The sequence below is a fragment of the Mangifera indica genome, chromosome 11 (genome assembly GCF_011075055.1).
Source record: "Mangifera indica cultivar Alphonso chromosome 11, CATAS_Mindica_2.1, whole genome shotgun sequence".
NCBI classification, from domain to species: Eukaryota; Viridiplantae; Streptophyta; class Magnoliopsida; order Sapindales; family Anacardiaceae; genus Mangifera; species Mangifera indica.
Window position 1 is genome coordinate 210,402 of NC_058147.1, and position 21,240 is coordinate 231,641.

The 21,240-nt window shown below is 34.2% G+C and overlaps 2 protein-coding genes across 5 annotated transcripts; both read right to left on the reverse strand.

The window, feature by feature from the left end:
- Nucleotides 1-1,260: 1,260 nt before the first annotated feature.
- Nucleotides 1,261-7,566, reverse strand: LOC123230195. Of its 4 annotated transcripts, none has more exons than XM_044656351.1 (3): nucleotides 7,412-7,566; nucleotides 6,835-6,928; nucleotides 1,261-4,827 (listed from the first exon to the last, which is right to left on the reverse strand). In XM_044656351.1, exon 3 carries the CDS (start codon nucleotides 4,715-4,717, stop codon nucleotides 1,589-1,591), a length of 3,129 nt encoding a protein of 1,042 aa, XP_044512286.1. In that variant the 5' UTR covers nucleotides 4,718-4,827; nucleotides 6,835-6,928; nucleotides 7,412-7,566; the 3' UTR covers nucleotides 1,261-1,588. The 4 variants fall into 4 exon arrangements, with proteins under 4 accessions (XP_044512286.1, XP_044512287.1, XP_044512288.1 ...); XM_044656352.1 differs by lacking the exon at nucleotides 7,412-7,566 and adding an exon at nucleotides 7,225-7,264; XM_044656353.1 differs by lacking the exon at nucleotides 7,412-7,566 and adding an exon at nucleotides 7,167-7,240.
- A 3,419-nt stretch (nucleotides 7,567-10,985) lies between these two features.
- On the reverse strand, nucleotides 10,986-14,685 carry LOC123230197 (receptor protein kinase CLAVATA1). The gene is made up of 2 exons (XM_044656357.1): nucleotides 11,979-14,685; nucleotides 10,986-11,586 (listed from the first exon to the last, which is right to left on the reverse strand). Exons 1-2 carry the CDS (start codon nucleotides 14,575-14,577, stop codon nucleotides 11,243-11,245), a joined length of 2,943 nt encoding a protein of 980 aa, XP_044512292.1. The 5' UTR covers nucleotides 14,578-14,685; the 3' UTR covers nucleotides 10,986-11,242.
- Between the last annotated feature and the right edge of the window lie 6,555 nt (nucleotides 14,686-21,240).

Consider the following 21,240-nt stretch of genomic DNA (forward strand, 5'->3'; position numbering starts at 1 on the left):
ACGTTGTTTCTAGAACTCACCTTGTTGGCGACTGTTTTTCTTTCTTCTTCTTCTTTTTTTTTTTTTTGATTTTTCTTCTCTGGACTAAGCTTTCATTCTATATTAAGCTGAAAGCTCGAGTTGGCCCTTGTTAGGGCTTGGCCGGATTTGAATCCACCCTTTGAATATGTAGTTAGCTTTTGGTTTTCATCTATGTTATCATTTGGTTGTTAGACAAGCTTAACACCTCTTCTTTTATAAATAATTGAAATTGCTTGAATTTCTTTCTTTCCTTTAAACGCTTTGTATCATCACCGTATGAGATTTTGATTGAAGGTAAACAAAAGTCAAAAAGGCCATGAGATAGTTTTACGTGAAGTGATTAATGATTTTGATAGTGAAATAAACTGTTAGCAGCAGTTTCCCATTTATTAAAGCTTTTCAAATTAATTGGGCAGGGTGGCTCATCCTACTAAATTGTCATTTGTTCTAATTTATAATTTAGAAGCTTTTTATCTTCAATTAAGCTATTTGATTTGCTTATCGTGTGATATTCTTTGTCCTATAATTTCTGACTCTACATGTTCATGATTCTCTGTAATTTCAGGCTCTTATTTGGAAACCCAGACTGATAAGACTTTTACTCTGCTGGGTTTTATTATACCACATTCACAAAACAACCTAATATCTGGCAAATTTGATTCTGAATTTGTCAGTGTATCGTCCTGCTGAGTTTGAATCTGAACTGTTTTAGTGATGCATGTTGAACTGATCCGGTTGGAACTTAATGGGTAGTCCGGGGTCGGCCATCTTCTTTTTTCGTAAAATTTTGCCAGACAAATGGCCGGATTCCAATCCCATGGCTGATTTGAACCAAGTACATCTAATAAGGGATAAATAACCATCCTATAATATATTATTCTAATATTTATTTATCACCCAACTGACCTTGAACTCAATACCCGGATCTAAAAACATTGGTTGGTACAGGGGCTGGGGCTGACAGAATCTTTTATGAAACAAGGCTGATTTGTTGTACTTGCACTAAAACAACGCTGTTTGTACATGTCAAGTTGAGCCAACTTATAATTTAACTGCCAACAAGAAGAATGTATCGCTCCTGGAACTGGTATTAGACAGACCCAGATCCAACTATGTGTAGGCACATAAATCTGATCCCACTGATTTCAAAGCATAGCCTAGCAACTTCAACTGATACATATAAATCTAAAGCTAAAGAAATCCAATACATTTTAAGACATAACAAGAAACAAGGGACCATCTTTAAATTTCTGTGATATATATGGGAGAAGTTACAGCTACATCATGTGCCATGCCTTCTATGATTGCAATGGCCTTCTATAGAACACAGAAATGAAAAATTAGAAAATAAACCGAAGTTATAAAACAATTAATTAGACCTAATTCTTTCCTTCGGCAATTAATCTCACCCAACTATATTACATTCATAATTTCCCCCCGTTTTATTTGGTTCTAATTCCCCTTCCCTCAAAGCCAATGGGCTTAACTTACTCTTCTCATTTACCTTCCCGATTCAATTTATGATTGACTCCCAAGGTAGGAAGGAGCAATGATGAATATAAACTTCCTATTTCCATGGAGCCTGCTGCTGATTTCTATAGTTGTATTGGTACGCTTCCCACCCACTATCAGGTTCCTTCCTTTTCCCACCAAACCCAGAACTTGACGAAGGTTGTGAGCCTAGCCTCAAATGCTCCTCCATTAATCGGCCTTGACCAGGCACAAAAAGCTGTCTCAGACCAAGCGAGTCCCTATTTCCTCCCTCAACTGGAAATCCAGAATTCAGATCAAAGTTAGTCCGTGAAGGCCCTGCCCCATTTAATCCAGAAGGTCCATTGCTCAGGCTCATGATGAATGGTGGCTGGGGATAAGATGGCGGAACAGCTGCTGCTGAGCCCACAATCTGGGGCACAACAGAGGCTCCTTTTGAATCCACCATATAAGGAAATGAGCTTGAAGGTCCATATATGGGCGAAGAGTAAGACAATGTGGTTGCAGATGCAAATCCATTGTATCCCAAAACAGGGGAATGTGAGTATGATACTGTAGGACCCAATGCCAAATCACTTCCAGTCCTTACCCTATTAATATCCATGGCAGTGTCAAGTGCCATGCCATTTGACAAGGATGCAGCCTGAGGAACAAAATCCTTCCTACTGACTTCCACTCTGGTACCCATGAGAGATATAACAGGCTTATCTGATTTAGACACCACGCCAAAAGCACTCATATTTTGGGGAAATTTACCACGATAGAATCCTTGATCTGAAAAATCATTCTGTAAATATGGTCTGTCATTCAAGTCAATGTTCCTCAAGGAAGGCAGCTGCATGGATGATGATGAGGATGCGGGAGATGGACTGCGATGGCCATTCCGGTTGCAAAGGAACCGTCCATCCATCCTCAGATCAGTAGTTGGAGCATCACTATCATCACTGATACGATTTAAATCCAGCTTGAATCTCTCTGATCTTCTTGAACTGACATCCAATGCAGATTCTGCAGAATGGAGACCAGATGAGACTGGAATCTGTTTTTCTGCAACTAAATCAGCAAGTTTATCATCTCCACACTCAGCCACATTCAGATCAATATCAAGGCAGTCTGACCTCTGTTTTGAGCTGTCGCTGATTCCCCCAACAGTGGGAGCTGTTTTATCAGAGTCAGTGACTCTTCTAGGGGATGCAGGACGAAAAGCACTAGTAGCAGCAATTCCTTTCCATCCAAGAGTTCCTTCAAACTGCAGAGGGGCTGCAGGCAACCCAGATGCTGCTACTGGTCTAGAAGCTGAAACCACAGAGACAGGGGTTGACACAGGATTCACTAGAAGTTCCATATCATCTGAACAGACCTCTTGATTCAGATCAAATTCACAAAGGGTTTTCTCAGGGCTAACTTCTAGTTCATGAGCTGCTTCAGTCACCTGAGAGGACTCCATATCAGCCATGCCATTTTCTGGTTCAGTTCTGACATCTGAATGAATTACATGGCCCTCACCCTCAGGATATGCCTCAGCAGAATAATTTTGTCCAGCTGGCACCTCCTTTGGTGGGATTTGATTAAGTAGATCCTCTTTTCCATTTATAGAATCTGGGCTATCTGAGCGTCCAAATCCACCATCTGAAATTTTCTCAGAAGAACTGAATGAGCGATCTCTATAATCTACAACTTCTCTTTCTACTTCTTGAGCGACTTTCCGGGCAACTTCTAAGGCATCAACTATGCCATACTCAAGTTCAATATCAGATTTCCGTTGATTATTCACCTCAGGACTCCTTTTACCCATTGACGGTTTTGAAAAATCACAATCATTTCTTGAATCAGAACCTCCATCACTAGTATGCTCATTATCATCATCAATTGCACCAATTCCTTTTATTCTTGAACTTGAAGTCTCTAAATCCTTGTGCTTTCCATATATACACTCATTACCAGACGAATCCTGTATTGCATCAGAATGATATTCATCATCTTCATCTGTTGTCTTCAACAATTGAGTACTGTAACTATTTGCAACAGGCATATCATCTCTCCCACTATTAAGCTCAGGTACAAGCGTTTTCACATCACTGAGTGCATTAGCTTTTATATTTAAGTCATCCTCTTTGTCATCAAAATTGTTTTCTACAGCAGATTCTGTAACAATCTCAAGAGCATTTGCAACATCCACACCCGAAGAAACAGTTCTAGAGTCCACCATATTAGAAGTAGAGGCAGCCGCAGTCACACAAAATTTGTCTGAGAAGTTGCTCATCTTTTGGACCTGGTTTTCATCATTAGTGAGCTCACTCATCTTCAGAGCATCTGACTGCCCTTCATCATGGCATTGTCTTGCAAGTTGAGAACTACAAATCTCAACAGATGAAATCCCTTCAACTGCACTTCTTATGGATTTCTCTTTGATTAAAGTATTTTCAAGAACCAAATTTTTTGACAAGACAGATGAGGTAACATGATTGGGAGGTTTATCCTCCATGTTAGTTTGCTTCAAACTTATGAGAGAATGTTGCTCATTAATAGGGGTTTGGATCTGTATCTCTTCTGCCTTTTCCTGTCGAAGATTTTCTGAGTTGGACTGCAAAATTTCTGCTCCACTATTTTCTTCTTTAAAACTAGCTTCAGGAGGATCCTTAAATGCGGAAAATTTTGACTGACTACTTTCCTCAACATCCATTGAACTGACTGCAACCCCCTCCTTATCACAAGGCCCAACACTCTCAACGTCATGGCCAACTGCATCACTAACTCTACCCAGCTTCCAGCTATCAAATAGTGCTTTTGCTCTATCCTGAACCTGAGAATTCTTGTGGTCAAGAAGACTCTTGACAGTAATCCAGATCCCAGAAGAAATAGAATGCTCATTGTCGATATGTAACTTTTCAAGTGCTTGCAATGTAGCAGTAATCGACTCTTCTATAACACTTTCATCAGTCTCATTGCAAAACTTTTGAGCATTGTTCAGCCACCTATCAAGAAAATATAGTCCATCTAATTTAATGAAAAGATCAAGACAATCTCTGTTCTCAGTAGCAGCAATAGCATTTGCGATAGCAGCCCACTGCCTGGCTGCATCACCATTGTTCTTCACAACACTATCTTTCTCCTTCTGGATTAAATTTATTAGTTCCTCAACTCTTGAAGGGGCAGTGAGACCATCCTTCATCTTGATCTTTGAAAATAAATCTTCCAGTGTCATTGTGCCTCACATACCATGCTTCAAAAGAATCAAAAGGTCAATATGACATGCTAATAAGGTTTTCCCCATCAAATGCTGCAATCACCTTTCAGGAAATTTATTGAGATGCCCTGCATGACATGACAACACAATTGGCCTCAGCATACAGTAATGCTATGAACTCAGTAACTGATTAAAATAATATTCCAGTAGATACAACAATACAGGTATAGATAATCTTAAAAACAAACACTGAAATCAGAAGCCCAACCAATCACTTGCATTAAAAACAAGTGTGTTTGTGAATTGATTAGAGAGGGGGCAAATCATACATGGTCCTATATTGATTCTTAATTATAGATATATACATGACAGATTACAAGCAGAAAATGATGAAATGGACATAAAAGATGTAACACATGTATAAGTAACAAACATGACAATATAATCATGTGCGTAAATAAGTATATTTCAAAAATTTTGTTTAACAGGGAGCACGTATTTTTTCCAGCCTTCAAATTGAGTTACGATAAATAGAACATACAGACTTACATTAAGGTGTATTACAAAATATTTTTTAAATATAGTCTGGAAAAAAGTGCAAGCCATTGCTAGATATAACAAATAACCCTACTAATTGAATAATCCGTGATGCAGCTATTTTCATAAAACTGAAGATCCGACCATTATGAGATGACTAAAACTGCAGTAGACAACAGTATGGGCTATTAAAAGATGATGTCAGTAAAAGTAGAAATTAGAAAAGACAATAATCTATCAGAGAACCCCAGTAAATTGCAAAAAATCATTTATGAAAGCACTAATATGTGATAATATCAAATCTTATATCTTGACATTTATTGCTATGGCGAAAATCACATATCAAACTGGGAGACTGAACCACTCATCAAGTTATAGCCCCACATCATTCATCTAGATGACTATATTGAAAAACTTGATTCAGCTGCACTACGTCAGACCCGAAAAAAAAAAAAAAACTCATTGGTTCCAGCATTTTTAAACATTGAAGACCTAATATCAGATGTCCAAAGTCAATGAGGACATAGCACAACCAGTACTAACCATGCATACTAAATAAAGAGGCCTATCCATAACATTTCCTAACACTTCATTTTGTGTCAAAAAATATACATAAAATAAAATTATACCACCCCATCAAATGTACATTGAAAAAGAAAAACATGCAAATCAACTAGGGAGGACAAGAAAACATCTTATTTAATATCCCCACTCAAGCAAAAACTAAAGCACACATATGCTGCTTGACATCAACATGTGTATGCCAATGACCCTGAACTCATTCAACCATTTAACTTCAAGAACTAATTCACTTAGTCCATTTATTAGTTATGCGACACCCATATAAGCAATATGACATTCTCAACAGACTTAGACAGAAATAAATTGGCTAATATATTCCTTAACAAAAACCTCATTAGGGCTTGAGAACTACACAGATCATGAGCAAGTTTAATAATAACAAAAAGGACATGTAAAACAGTAATAAAACTCAAGACCAGGAATGTACCATAACAGTTAAGCCATAATAATTAGGATTATACAATACAAATGCCAACCAAAAAAAAAAAAAAAAAAGAGAATTGAATTCCATATTTAACTATGTTAATGCAACAATCATGAATATTCACTGTAAGAACTTTTTTCCATGCTAATGAAACAAAAAAACTCATCCTCAATGACAAAACATATATAATAAGAACTCAAACACAAGTGTTAAAATTCAATAGGTGTACGATGTCCTGGGACAATTTTTTAATACCTTATTTTAAATAAACTTTGCTTATAATTTAACCAGATGCACTAGTTCTAGTTAAGGCATTTGTCCCATAATTGGAAGAAAACAAATCAATAACCAATATCACCAAATCACTAAACTTTAATGAACTTATAAATGCTGAAACCTACAAAAGCCTGCTCATTCCCAAACATATAAATTCAACATCACAACAAACTGAATAGAACCAGAAAGACTAAATACCATGATAAAACATCCTCCAAACAAAATCATAATTTAAATAATCAATTGAACAAATGCCATGACAATCCCAAACAACATGAGTAAAGAATATAAAAAAAGGCTAAAGCAATAAAATTACCAGACACTTCAATGAGCAATTAGCAAAGGTGAATGATCTAATGATGAAAGTTTTCCACTCAGGACCTCCAACATAAATGTATTGAATTTCAAACCTGAAACACACATTAACTGCAAAATTAAATTAAGCCTACGAATGAACAGAATAACAAAAAGGGAAATAAAAAACCCAAAACATCACTTAATCATTACAAAAAATAAAACTTAGAAATCAAATTGATAAAAACAATGAGAAACAATTCACAGTCGTTTAGAAATTCTCTGAAACAGTAACATAAGCAAACAAATCAATGGAAAAGAGATAAGCACAGACAGAGAAGATCGAAGTCGAACCCTAATATTGAAAAAAAAAAAAATGAAAAGTGAAGGCAAGGCAGAGAAAAACCCTAACTTTAGAACAATATTTGGTGAGGTGGGGTGTGCAGTTAATAGAGAGGTTAATAAAATTTTAATAAAGAATTATCATAATTAACACTGATAGATACGTGATTAATAACGCTAATCCTAAAATGGAAACAAAATGATACCCCAAAACAGTAATTATCGAAAGGCTAAGGCTGAGTGACAAAGTAGTTCACCTTCATCAATAAAATTCGGTGAAACCCTGGAAATCAAGCTTGCTCTAAACAAGTGAAATTCTGAGTCTGTTATTGCGAACCAGAGAGCGAGAGAGCAACGTCTCTTCTTCTTCTTTCAATTTTTTTTTTTAATTTTTTGAATTTAGAAATTTGAAGTTAATTTTTTGCAAGTTTCTCGTCGGTTATAGTTCACTATTGGGCAGTCACGCGCGTGAGGTGTGCGGGAGAGACAGAGGGAGACGGGTCGGGCCGGGCAAAAGTCAAGTGGGAGAACCGGTTAGTCCGGTCAACCGGTAACGGTATATTTATAGGGAATATAAAAAAGACAGAAGTAGCACGCAAAAACTGTCAATTCTGGTATGCTTTTTGTGGGGCTTTCTATAATGAGTTTTCGCTGACAGGAGGGGGTAGACAAGGTCTATATTTTGAAAAGGATATCGAAGAGGTTCTTCTTGTCACTGTCTGTGGGTCCCGCTCTTTTGTCACGTGTTAGTTACACGTGTATAATCTAATCGGGAGTGATTTCGTTATCCCCCTTAGGTTTAGCTGTAAAACAATTTTACCCACTAAATACATAATCGAATTTTTTTACCAGTACTTAATTTTGTAAGGGAAACAGTAAATACCTATTTTGCCCCTCTTTAAACAAAAATATCACTTTTCCTATTCCTAAACAAAAATGTCCACTTTTCAAACTTTCAACCAAAAAAGTCCTAAATATTTTTTAAAATACTAAAACTACCCTTTATCATTTTTATATAAACTCTTACTTACATTTTTCATATCATTCACACTTTCATTTTTACTCAATATTGCTAGTTCATTCAAAAGAAAAAAATTATTGCTAATTCATTGAAAAGAAAAAAATTCATATTTTTGAATTTGAATCGAAAGAAATAATTCGTGAGAAAAATATATTTATATAAATTTTAACTCAAAACTTAATTTTATTTGTTAAATCTAGTTCGTATGTTATGTAAAGAGGGCATTCGAATAATTAATAATAATTTAGGGGTTGAAAAAATATTAGAAAAATATGGGTCGATTCAATCGGCGTACCTATTGTTTAAAAACTCGCATTTTCCCCCCTCCCTTGTGTCATCAATTCAACCCGGGGGATATTTCTCAAACTCGAGAATCCCCATGTTTGTGAAAATCCCCCGAACTGAATTCCGATTTGAAAATCAATCGATTTTTTGATCAAAATTGCAATTTTCAGGTATCATTTCAATAAAAAATGAGTGTACATTAGGTTAAACATAATAGCTCTAAACTAATTCATTCAAAATAACCAATAATTAAGTCGCAAAATCAATTGTTCAAATCACAAAACCCTAAACTAAAAATGCCCTAAATGTTACTCTAATCTATCAAATCTAAATATAAAAATAATTTAAACAAGATAAATGATGATTTATTCACCTTCTTAGTCATTTTTGTCGTCAAAAATCATCAAAAATTTAATCAAAATGTCAAAGTTGCATGACACGGGAGAGTCGTGGAAGCATATGTGGGAATTTCAATTTTTTGCATAGTGCCATGGGAAAATTTTGGGAGAGAATTTGATATTTTTTGGATTTATATATGGGGGAATTTTAGTAATTTCAGAAAAGGGGCATTTTTCTTTAGTCCAATACAATCGGACAATTTTGTTAGCCCCCTTATGTTTAGGGTGTTTTTTTTAAGTTACCATTTCGTAAATATATAATTAACTTTAAAAAAAATTATTCTTTCCTTTCCCTTTTTTGTTTCTCCTTTATTCTCATTTTCTTTCTTATAGTTACCCAATACCAAGGTCAAAGCTAGATCTATTGTAGCATCAAATACCATCTTTTTCCGCTCTTTGAATTTTTTTCCTCAAATAACGATTGAAAGAACCCAACCCCTAACTTAACAAACAATCTCCTCTTCCATCAAGAATGCCACTTTATAACAAAAACCCACATAACCTATTATTAAATCATGCTTCTTAACTTAGTTGATATTTCATTTAGGTCTCCTTTATAACTCTGACTTCATAGACATATTTTAGTGAATGTTTTTTTGTTGATTAGATAATGTGAAAAATGTGTAAATATGAAACAACTATTTCAAATTTGAGTTTAAAGTTTGGACAAGAATAGAAGATTAAATAACCCAAATGTTAAAAAGAGTGTTTAATTATCATTAGAGGGTTAATTTTATGACAAAAATCTACAATCGCAAGTGTTAGTGGGGATTGGAAGATATAAGAGTTGAGAAAAATTAAACTGAAAGAAGAAAAAATTGAAAGAGAAAGAGTTATGGTCAATTGGATAGATAGAATCTCGACCACCAACAAAATTTTGTATGATTTTGCATTATTGTTTGAGTGGAATAAAGAGTGAAAATCAATAAAAAAGATATAATTTCAATTATCAATAAGATTGTGTGTGTTAGTTTGACGGGGAAATATAATAAATTTAAAAAAAAATCAAATAATTAAGAATATTATGATAATTGCAATCTTTGTACATATGCTTGTTATAACATGTTTTTGTTAACAGTGTTAGATTTTGAACTAGAAAATGTGATTTATACAATCGATAGATAGATTAAATATTTTAATGTCAAATGTTGGTTAGGAAAATATTAATCACTGAAACAATTGGCTTGTATTTCATACAATGTACTTGACTACTGTATATGTGGTTAGCACGTGTGGCACGTATCATTGAATTTATGTACCAATAATAAGATTTGAATTATTAGCTAATTTCATGAATTCTTAATGTAGTTAGGTGGGAAGGGGCGGAGGGGACCTCATTCCTAATATTAGGCAATAAAGATGAAATTTGGAAGTCTCTCAAAAGCAACCAATAACAACATTAATACACTGCATTTTTCTATCGAAGTTGTAAACATATTTTTGTTCTGGTAATGCCAATGGCAATGAGAAAGCCCATTGATTAGGTAGAGATTTATTATCACAGATGAAAGACCATGTCAATACATGCAACAGATTGGATTAGATTGGGTTGGATTGGATGTGGAGGTTTGTGCATGTGTTTCTTGGATTTGAATATGACTGGAAACACGGTTAAGCTAGACTTGGCTCTATTATTATCGAATAAAATTTGGTGAACTCAAGTTTGACATATATCTAATCGAACCAAATTTGAACCAATACTATTCAGCTCCAATACAACCCTGGCTGGAAATATTATTTTGACTAATGTCCTGTTGCAAGGCAAAATATGAAAAAGTCCGGTGATAAAATTAGAGGGCAAGTAGAAAACATAGGCATTAAAGCGTGAGTAAGAAGGTGATGAAAGAGCCATTAAATTCAACATTCCACTCATCAGTCCTAATAAATCCTAATTATTATTGAAAATTTAGAATCTATGAGCTAAAAGTTGTGATAACGAAGTAGTATGAATCATGATGGCAACCATGCTAATGTAGCAACAAGAAGAATAAGCTAAGATCACCAAGGGCCTCATGCTCATGCTCATGGACCAGCCTGTTTCACTGTTTGGGCCTTGAGGAGAAGAATTGTGGCGATTTGGGCTTAACCCAAGTTAAGGAAGACACCTCAATTATCAACAAACCGAACTAATTGAACTTAAATCCATGTTAGGCTCAGTTTGAATATACAAGCTAGGAGTAAAAAATATACAACTTCTGCGTTACTTCCACTCCCATGTAAACTTTTACAAACAGATATTAAATCAGAGAGGCCAAATTCGGAAACACACACACTAACCACCTTGTCCCACTATTCAAGTTACTGTCGCATTCTTGTCTCAAAATTATTACAATTTGCTTTGCCTTTTATTTACTCAGAGCCCTATGTATTCATCTAAAGGGTGATCAGATTTGGAATATAGACTGAGGGGGGTTGGCCAGCATATGAACTACTTCCCTCATGGTGGGTCGAGCCGAGCTTTCATCCTCAACGCACATCATACCAATTTTGAACAGATGAATGACGCTTGTCAGTGGATACCCACTAAGCCTGGGGTCCACTACTGCCATCACCGCCGCTGCATCCGACGGTTGGGCGAGCTCTGATATGGTTTTCCTGACCCACCTCACTATGTCCACTCCATCTCCAAACTCTCCCACTGGCTTTTTTCCGGCTATTAGCTCCAGCAGTACAACGCCGAAACTGTATACATCGCTTTTCTCATCTACTTTTAGTGTGTAGGCATACTCTGTTGTCCAATCACATACAAACAGACACAATACAAGGATTAGTCAATTACCATTAACAGATAAACGAATTCAAGGTGAAATCCAGATTCAAGTTCCAATTCAAAATCATCCCGTTCAAACGGAATCAACTTGGATATATTCACCCCTACCAAAGCCCCCGATCTCCAATTCCAAGAGAGTTCTTCGCAAGATAGTTGTACATCAAATCAAAAGATAGAATATTGGGCTACCATAGGAACTGATCAATAGCCTAAAGGCCAAGCTTTATAATCACAAATCCAACACCACATGATGAACAGGCAGAAATGTGCAATGCATGGGCAGACAATTGATACGTACAACTGAGATTTAAAAATGGTGAATGGAGAGAAAAAATTGAAGGATTATGAACCTGGTGCAATGTAACCATAGGAACCAGCAACGGCAGACATGCACTCAGAGGCACCTGGGTCCTGCAAGAACTTGGCGAGGCCAAAATCAGCCACATGAGCCTCGTAATCGGAATCAAGCAATATATTGTTTGACTTGACATCCCTGTGAATGATCAAGGGCGAGCAATCATGATGTAGATAACACAGTCCCTTGGCAGCCTCCAAAGCTATTCTGTATCTCGTTTCCCATTGCAAATGCCCTCCTTTCGCTCCATGCAACAACTCTCCTAAGCTTCCAACAGGCATATATTCGTATAATAACAAGTTGGTATCCTTGTTTGATACATAACCCAATAACCTGACGATGTTTCTGTGCCTGATTCGACCAAGAGTTTGAATCTCCGCTGAGAAACCGTGATCGCTCCGTCCTGTACCTCGACCTACCAACATCTTGATTGCCACGTCAACACCGTCTGGCATGGAGCCACGATAGACAATCCCAGCACCGCCTTTGCCGATTATGTTCTCATCTTTCAAGCTCTCAAGCACATCCTCAGCTTTGAAATTTAAATGTTGGAATGCAGTAAGCTTCCAAGCCCTCGAATTTTGAAGTCTCTTCTTTCTTAATTTATAAATAGTGACGATAATCAACAACGCTGCAGTGACTAAGGTAATGACTGTGATCACAAGCTTTGAAGTACCAAATGATGCTGCATGGTTGTGGCCTGAATGCTTATCCGATTTTAACAGTGCTGAGCAAGTTACCTGAGGCGGGAAACATAAGTTGGGATTTCCTTCAAACGAGGTCATGTTGAAGGCCAGAAACTGACCTCCAGTGGGTATGCTACCTTGAAAATTGTCATAAGATAGATCAAGAGCAGTGAGACTGGTCATAAATCGAATTTCATTTGGTATTGGACCAGTGACCTGGTTTCTTGAGAGATTAAGAATGCCCAGATTTTTCAGCTCAGAAATCCCTATTGGTATCTCCCCATCGAGTCTGTTTCTACTGAAATCAACTGATGTTAGAGAAATGCAACTCGAAATTGAAAGGGGAATTTCACCGCTAATGTTGTTGCCACTAAGGTCTACCGTCGAAATATGCTTGAGATTGAAGATCTCCTTGGGAATTTCGCCAGCAAATTTGTTGTTCTGGAGAGACAGGACATTCAAATCCGGAAATTTTCCGATTGCTGGAGGAATTTTCCCAGTTATACTATTGTTAGCCACTTTCAACTGGTTGAGTGAGTCACTGGACATCTTTTCTGGAAGTTCGCCTGATAACAAGTTGTTGTCTAACTCAATCATATTCAACGATGGCAGACTAAAAATTCCAGCAGGAATTGTTCCAGTGAGGAAGTTATACGTTACTCGAATTTTGGTCAGAGACTTGCACTCGCCCAGCTCTTCAGGAATTGGACCAAAGAAGAAATTGTTCATCAGAATCAACGACTTTAACTTCCCTCCTTTGCATAAATCACGAGGAATCATCCCGGTAAGATGATTCGACGTAACGTCAAGTATCATGAGCTTTCCGTTCCGGCCAAGATTCTGAGGCAGTTCCAGAGTGAAGTTATTACCCCATATCTGAAGTACCTCAAGATTTGGAAGATCTCCTATGAACGCGGGAATTGGACCATATAAATTGTTCTTGAACAGATGGATCAGCTTGATGTCTGTTAACGCAGAGAAATTTTCCGGTATCTCCCCAGTGAGCGAATTGAAGGAAAGATCAAGAGATTTCAAGCTAACCAAATTGGAGAGTTCAGGAGGTATATAACCAGTAAGGCGGTTCATCTGAAGAAACAATGAGTGCAGGTGCTTTAATTGACTCAGACTAGAAGGAATCTCACCTGAAATGTTACAGGAAGCCATATCGAGAACTCGGAGTTCACTCAACGTTCCAAAAGCAGGCGGAATTATCCCGTGGTAGAGATTGAAGTAGCCGATATACAATTCTCTGAGGTTCTTTAACCGTGAAAAAAATCCGGGGACTTTACTGGTAAGTGTATTACCGTTTAAGCCCAGATACTCCAAGCTCTGAATCTCTGAATAACTCTCTGGAATCTCGCCGGTGAAGTAGTTGCCGCCAAAAGTGAGATGTTTGAGATATTTTAGGCTTACAATCTCCCTGGGAAGTGGACCGGTGAAATTGTTGTTGTAAACATCGAGAGTTTCAAGCTGTAACATTCCAAGAATGATTTGTCCTGGAAAATTGCCTTTAAAGATGTTGTTGGAGATGTTAAAGACTCTGAGAGAAGTTAGGTTGGCCATCTCTAAAGGGAGTCCCCCGGTGAGATTAACGCCGGAAATAGTCAGGTTCACAAGGCTGTTTAACAGGCCAATCTCCGGAGGAAACGTACCAAAGAGAGGCATGAACGACACGTTCAGAGAGACCACACGTGAGCTATCATCGCATGAAACCCCAGAGAAGGAGCAATGAGCAGTGGAATTAGTTGATGGTTGCCAGTCTTCCAGTCCTGATCGTTTAGGAGCAATCATGGAAGATTTCAGCTTCAGCAGAACATCAAGATCACTGTAACCAGAACAGACTATAGACATTAATAAAAGCAGAGAAATCAGGAGGTGAAGACAAATAGTTGCAGTTGGAATACTCATGTCTCCTCTCTCTCAATCTATCTATCTCACTGTAGAGCTAGTTCAATGCATGCTCTTCAATTACAGTAAGCTTCAAGCTTTATTAAGTAGAGAGAATCGTATTCGGAGCAATTAAAATATCACAACTCCATGAATAAACAATTGAAAGTGATACAGGGAGGGGGGAAGCCCTTCAGCCTGGAATTTTGTATGACTGACTGACGGTGTGAATAGAGGCGTTAATTTTAACGGAGTTATGGGGTACGTACTCATTTAATAGGCATGCTGCAGGCATCTGTTGTCATGTCAGATCACTTCTGGACTCATTTTTTGAAGTCTTTTTTTAAATCAATCGGTGGTGATCAATTAAATTTGATGAAAATTAATAACAGAATCAATTTTTTATATTAATGGGATTAAATTTAGAATTAATTTTTATTTAATAGGTTGAATTAATTAGTTTGATTCGATTTTCAAATTATTGATTTAGATTAGACTGTTCTGTGTAAAAGTAAATATTGTAAACGGTGCCGTTTTATGGGGGATGGATTTCAGGTAGATAGCGTTTGTAATTGAGTTTGGTTTATTGATTGATAATGAGTTTACTATAGAAAATTATGAGAAAAGATAAATTTAGTTACTATGAGTTGTTTTTATTAATTGATTGAATCAAAATGAGATCGCCGCTGTTCAAACTCAGTTCCATCCCATCGTAATGACAATGTGGACTGAGAAATAGTGGATGCAGTTGGGAGGAAGAGCTGGGCCCAGAGTAAAGGCTGAGTCTGTCGTTTTACCTGCTGGCACTGACACTTTTCACTTCTGAATCTATTCGCCTGAATGTCCACTCTCTTCGTGCATAAATCTGGGGGATATATTTTTAGCTTTTCTTCTTTTCTTTTCTTTTTTTAACAAAATATTCATATATATTACAAAATGTATCCGTTTAACAAAAAAATCATAATAAAATATAATTTTTCTTTTAAAATATTTTCATTGTTATTATTCGTATAAAAAAATTTCTTTTTTTTTATCTTTCTTCTAGTGAGAGGAAAAACCCCTATAATATAAAAAAAAATTTAAAATAAAAAAATTTAGATAAAGAAACCGTTAACCATTATAAAATATTCATATAAACATAAGAGAAATAAACGAAAATTATCAAATTTCTTTAAAAAATTCATATTTTTTACAAATATTTCACAACAAAATAATCCAAATTCAATGCAATATTGATCCAAACCTTTATGTTTTATGTTTTCTTCTTTAACTATTGAAAATTAAATAATAAAAGGTAGATTCATATTTATGACTTCATGTGAAATATAATTTTATTATGATTTCATATTGTTTATATTGTTTAATGTTATGATTTTATGTTATTATATTGATGGATAAAAAATAAGAAAATTTAGTTTTAGATAAAAACCAGATAAAGAACAGGTTGGCGAAAAGTTAGGGGTTGGCATTGAGTTTCATCAATGGGAGTATTTAAGAAAAATAAATTATTGTTATGATATTTTTGTTTAGAGTTTGAGATAAGTGACATATATATATATATATGATTTTAAAAAAATGATAAAAAATTTAATATCCTTAAAGCTAGCCCTCAAGTCACATGGCTTCTACTATGCATCCATTACGTTTACTTTCAAGTTCGAATTTATGGTATATAACTCGAATTTTATTTCTTTTTAATTATTATTTAGTAATTTAAAAAAATAAAAATATTATTAGATAAATAAATAATATTATTAAATAAATAAACAATAATAAATCCTAAAATTCGAATTAAACTGAAACTTTAACATAAATCAAACATTGATTTAAATTCAAATCCACTCATATTGAACCCACCTATTTCTAAAAACCTCATTGGAATCAATCAAGTTCAGCAGTAGACTTTGAGACCATATTTATCTACTTCTTTAATGCCAGAAAGTAAACTACTTTACCGAGATACTTAGGGCATCGTTTTTATAAAAATCTAGTGATATAATTTGAAAGCAATTTGAGCAGTGTCAACGAAGGCTTTCACATTTTTTATTAGGGAATGTTTTTTTTCCACTAGGATTGCTGGAGAACAAATTCATATTCTGGCTTTAACTCCTTTACGATGCCTTAGTGGGGAATTCTAAGCAACAAGAATTTTTATAAGTAATGTTATGGAGAATAAAGATGGCTGCTTTTCTTCTGTAATGGCAAAACTTACATTGATTAATTGAGGGAATCTTTGGGTGCAGTAATTTCCAACTATAGTGCTTCACAGGACTTCAACACCACACCCTCCCCTCCCTTTGTTTTACTTTATGGTTCCAAATCTTCTCATTAATTAAGGCTTGTTTGAAAATATATACGCATATAAATGAAACCCATTTTCCCAATTCCATGTGAACCACAAAACGTGTGGTATAATAAAAAGGAGTATCACTCTAAAATTAATATCGGCCAAAGGACTGTTTCCCACCCAAGATATGTTGTAATCCCAAGTTTTTCCCTTTTAACTTTAATAATCTTAAATATCCATCCATGAACAGTTAAAATTAATGGTAATAAAGGTAAAATCGTTATTTTCTCTATAATATTAAAAATAAATTAAAATATAATCTTTTTTTACCTCTCTAAACTTTAAAAACTAAAAGTTTCCTTCAGTCTAAATTTTTAAAAATGACAGTTTCACCATAGGGTTTCATTTTGAAATCTCCGACGTCATCTCAGACTTCATTGTTGGTGGTCTCTCCCTCCCGAAGTATCCTCTCTCTCCCACGGTCTCTCTCCTCCTATTTGGACGCTCGATCGACGTCAGAGGAGCAATGACGAAGACGAAGTTGTCGTCTTTGTCTGAAAAGACGGCAACTTCGTCTTCGTCTTCCATCGCTTCTCTGAGGGAGGAGGAAGACCGTCGGAGGGAGAGGATACTTCAGGAGGGAGAGGCTACCGACAATTGAGCCAAAGATGACGTTAGAGATTTCAAAACAAAACCCTAGGGTGAAACTGTCATTTTTTAAAACTTAGGCTGAGAGAAACTTTTAGTTTTTAAAGTTTTGGAGGGCAAAAAGAGATAAAATTTCAATGGGTTAGGATTTCGTTAATTTTAACTGCTCATAGGTGGGTATTTAGGATTATCAAAGTTAAATGGGAGAAACTTGGGATTGCAGTATACCTTGGGTGAGAAATAGTCCTTTGGCCATTAATATAATGTGATTGAACGAATGTATTCTTAATCTTTGTATCATTCAAAAGTGGGTTACATTCAATAGGGTAATGACAAACCCAAGTTAAATTAGGTAAATCTTCGGCACTAGTATTTGAAGACTTTATATTTTTACCACTCAGGTTACTTGTTGAAGAACTGCTTAAATTTGTAAGAAAAACCAAATTAAAATCATTCATCAATCCAGAGGTGCTCCCTGATCTACTCAGGGTTCACTAGGAAAAGAAGTCTCACAAATCAAGCAAAGAAACTGTATAACATCATGAGACGATCACCAATTCCACCAATCACAACCTTTCGTTGCAGCCTTTTTGAATTACAAAATCTTCTTTCAAAATTCCTATAATAAGCGCTTGGTTTGCATTCCAAGTTCCCCTTAAACTTCAAAACCATTGGTAAAACCCTGAAACTTAGGGTTTCAATGTTTTACTTGGCATTATCATTTAACTTTTGCAGCAAAAAAATGGCTTAACGAATGTGCCTTGGGTTAGACCGAATGAAGGCTTGACTCAAAACGCGAAATTTATGTTTGATCTGAAAAGATTTGATTTGATATTGTAGCATATTAGGCTTGACCTATGGGTTTTTTCGGTATAAACTATAGGTTTTAATATTAAGCCTATGGGTTAGGTCGATCGACCGTCACTATTTAAAAAAATTGCTTTTGTTTGTGGCAAAAGCAACTGAGACTTTTGCCACAAAGGCAAAAACCTTCAACAGGGCAATAGCCGATGTTTAATTTTTTTAATTTTCTATTTATTTAGTTTTTTCTATATAAACCAATTTAACTTTTCCTCATTTTCAATTTTATTTACAAATCTTTCAATCTCAATTCTTTTATTATATTTTTAATCGCATTTCCTTTTATCAACTCTTTTTCGAAAACTATCTGAATTCACAAATAATAATTTTTTGTGTTTATAATTTCATTTTTATTTCAATTTTATTATTACAAAATATTACAAATGAATTTAATGTCAAATAAATTTAATTCATTTGAATATTATCATGTTGATGTTGATGATATTATTGATGGTGCACAAGGTGAAATAGATGAAACACCAACAAGTAAAAATGATACATGTATAGGTTTACATTATTCAACAGAGAGAAAAAGAAAATAAATATTAATAGTGTGAGAACACTTCGATCGAATAGAGGAAATAATAAAAGAAAAATTAATTCATCGAACAGTATATAAGCATTATAGTTCTTGTTTGATATGTGCAAATACAAGTGACACGAGACATCTTTGCCAACAAGTTATTGATTACTGTAAAAAAATCCTACATGAGTTTAGAGCTTAAAAACAAATTGCTTTCACCCGATTGCAGTCCTTTAATTCTAGCGCCAGTTCATCAAAAGGTCCAAACAGTTTTGGACATATGAGAGAAATGTTAACTTTTATATACAATCAAATGAAGATGTAGGACTATATGGTCATGTATATAGTTTCTTCTGATCAACCTTTTAGTTATATAAAAGATGAAATTTTAGATTGGATGATGTAAAATAGTGTTCAACCGATATTTAAAAGAATTTCTAAGTCAACTTTTAGGTCAGAGATCTTGAGAAATTATGAATTAATGAAATTAAAAATTATTAGAGAATTAAGTAATTTTAATTGTGTTATTTCAATAACTTATAATTTATGGACTGTTATAAATCAAAATATAGAATATCTTTATATAACTACCTATTATATTAATTATGATAGACAGTTATGCAAAAAAATTATTGCATTTAGAAATTTAGAATATCCGCATGATGGTTTTACAATTCATCATGCATTAGCAAATATTTTGAAGAAATATAAAATTAATAATTCTATTTTTTCAATTGCTTTTGTTAATGCAAAAAAAAAAATGATAAAGTTATTAAATATATGTATAATCATTTGTCTCTTCCGTTTAATAGAAAATTATTTCATATTAGATATACATATTATATTATTAATTTAATAACTTAAGAAGACTTGAGTTTGGCTAAAAAACATATATAAGTAATTAGACATGTCATTGCATATATTTCATCATCCTCGTCACAGATACAAACATATGATCAATTATGTAAATCAATGGAGTTGAGAAGAAAAAAATTAAAAGTAGATACTAAAACTATGTGAAATTCAACATATCTCACGTTAAAAGTATGCAAATGATATAAAATTCTTATAATTAAATACTTTAATATCCAATCGAAAGATTCAACGAGTCTTTTTTTTTACAGATCAAGATTGAGAGATAACTATGACTCTAATAAACATGTTAGAGCTATTGAAAACAACCACGAACCATTGTGCATATGTGTATTATCTAACAACTTGCTTAATAATATATAGTATGATAGAAATAAGTGATATTTTAAAGAATATAAGTCTTATGAGTCTCATCATACTTTCCAAAATATATCTAGGCAAATAAAACAAAAATTTTAAAAATATTAGAGTGAAATTCTTTTACTTTATTTTATAGTTACAGTTTTAAATCTTAGAGCAAAAATGAATTAACTACAAAATTTATTTGATGTTATTAATGAAACTTTATCAATTAATAACAATGTTAATTCTATTGAATATGTTCAAAATTTTTTACTTGATATGTATAATATTTATGAATAAAAATATGGAAGGACAAGATAAAGTTCTATACCAGAGGTAAGTTATGACAGTTCAGTAAAAAAAAGTTGTGCATACAATCTCTTTTACGCAAAGGTAAGTAGTTTGTCAATCAAAGTATAAATTATGATCAATTTTATAATTATATAAATATTGACCATTATCAAAAAATTGTTCAAAGATATAATACTGAAAAACTAGATATTTTCGTATGATGCAAAAACAAGGTAAAACTTTTCTTGTGCTTGTTGCTGTAGCCGAAGATCTACTAATACCTTTGACGTTGACTATAGCATCGAAATATGCTTTTAGTGTAAGTTGATGCGTTCTAAATGATAGGTGATCAAATTTATGCTCAACATAATCAAGACATTAATATATATGCAAGATTAGGTTAAAGTTGATTTCAAAATAAAGAATCGTATGACAGAAAATTTTTTTAAAGAATTCAAAAATTTAGATGTTAAAAATAAATAGATAAATGGTATAGTATATATATTTTATAATTTATGTTTATAATTTATACAGTATGTAAATTAATTTATTTGTATTATATTATAAATTTATAATATTTTTTATCATATAACCACGATATTTTTTCATCACAATAGAGATTATAAATAAAATATTTGAAATATTTTTTTTAATTTTAATAATTAAAAAATAATTTATGTTTTAAAATTTTAATTAAATTTTTTTAAAAAAATATTTAAATGGAGTCCAGCCTTGGCCTTTCAAAAATTTATAAAGCAATCTGATCTGAAAACCTATTATTATATGGATCTAAGGTCCAATTCAACTCATGAGTGTAATAAACCGAGCCGGAGCCGACGCAACCCGACCAGTGACATGT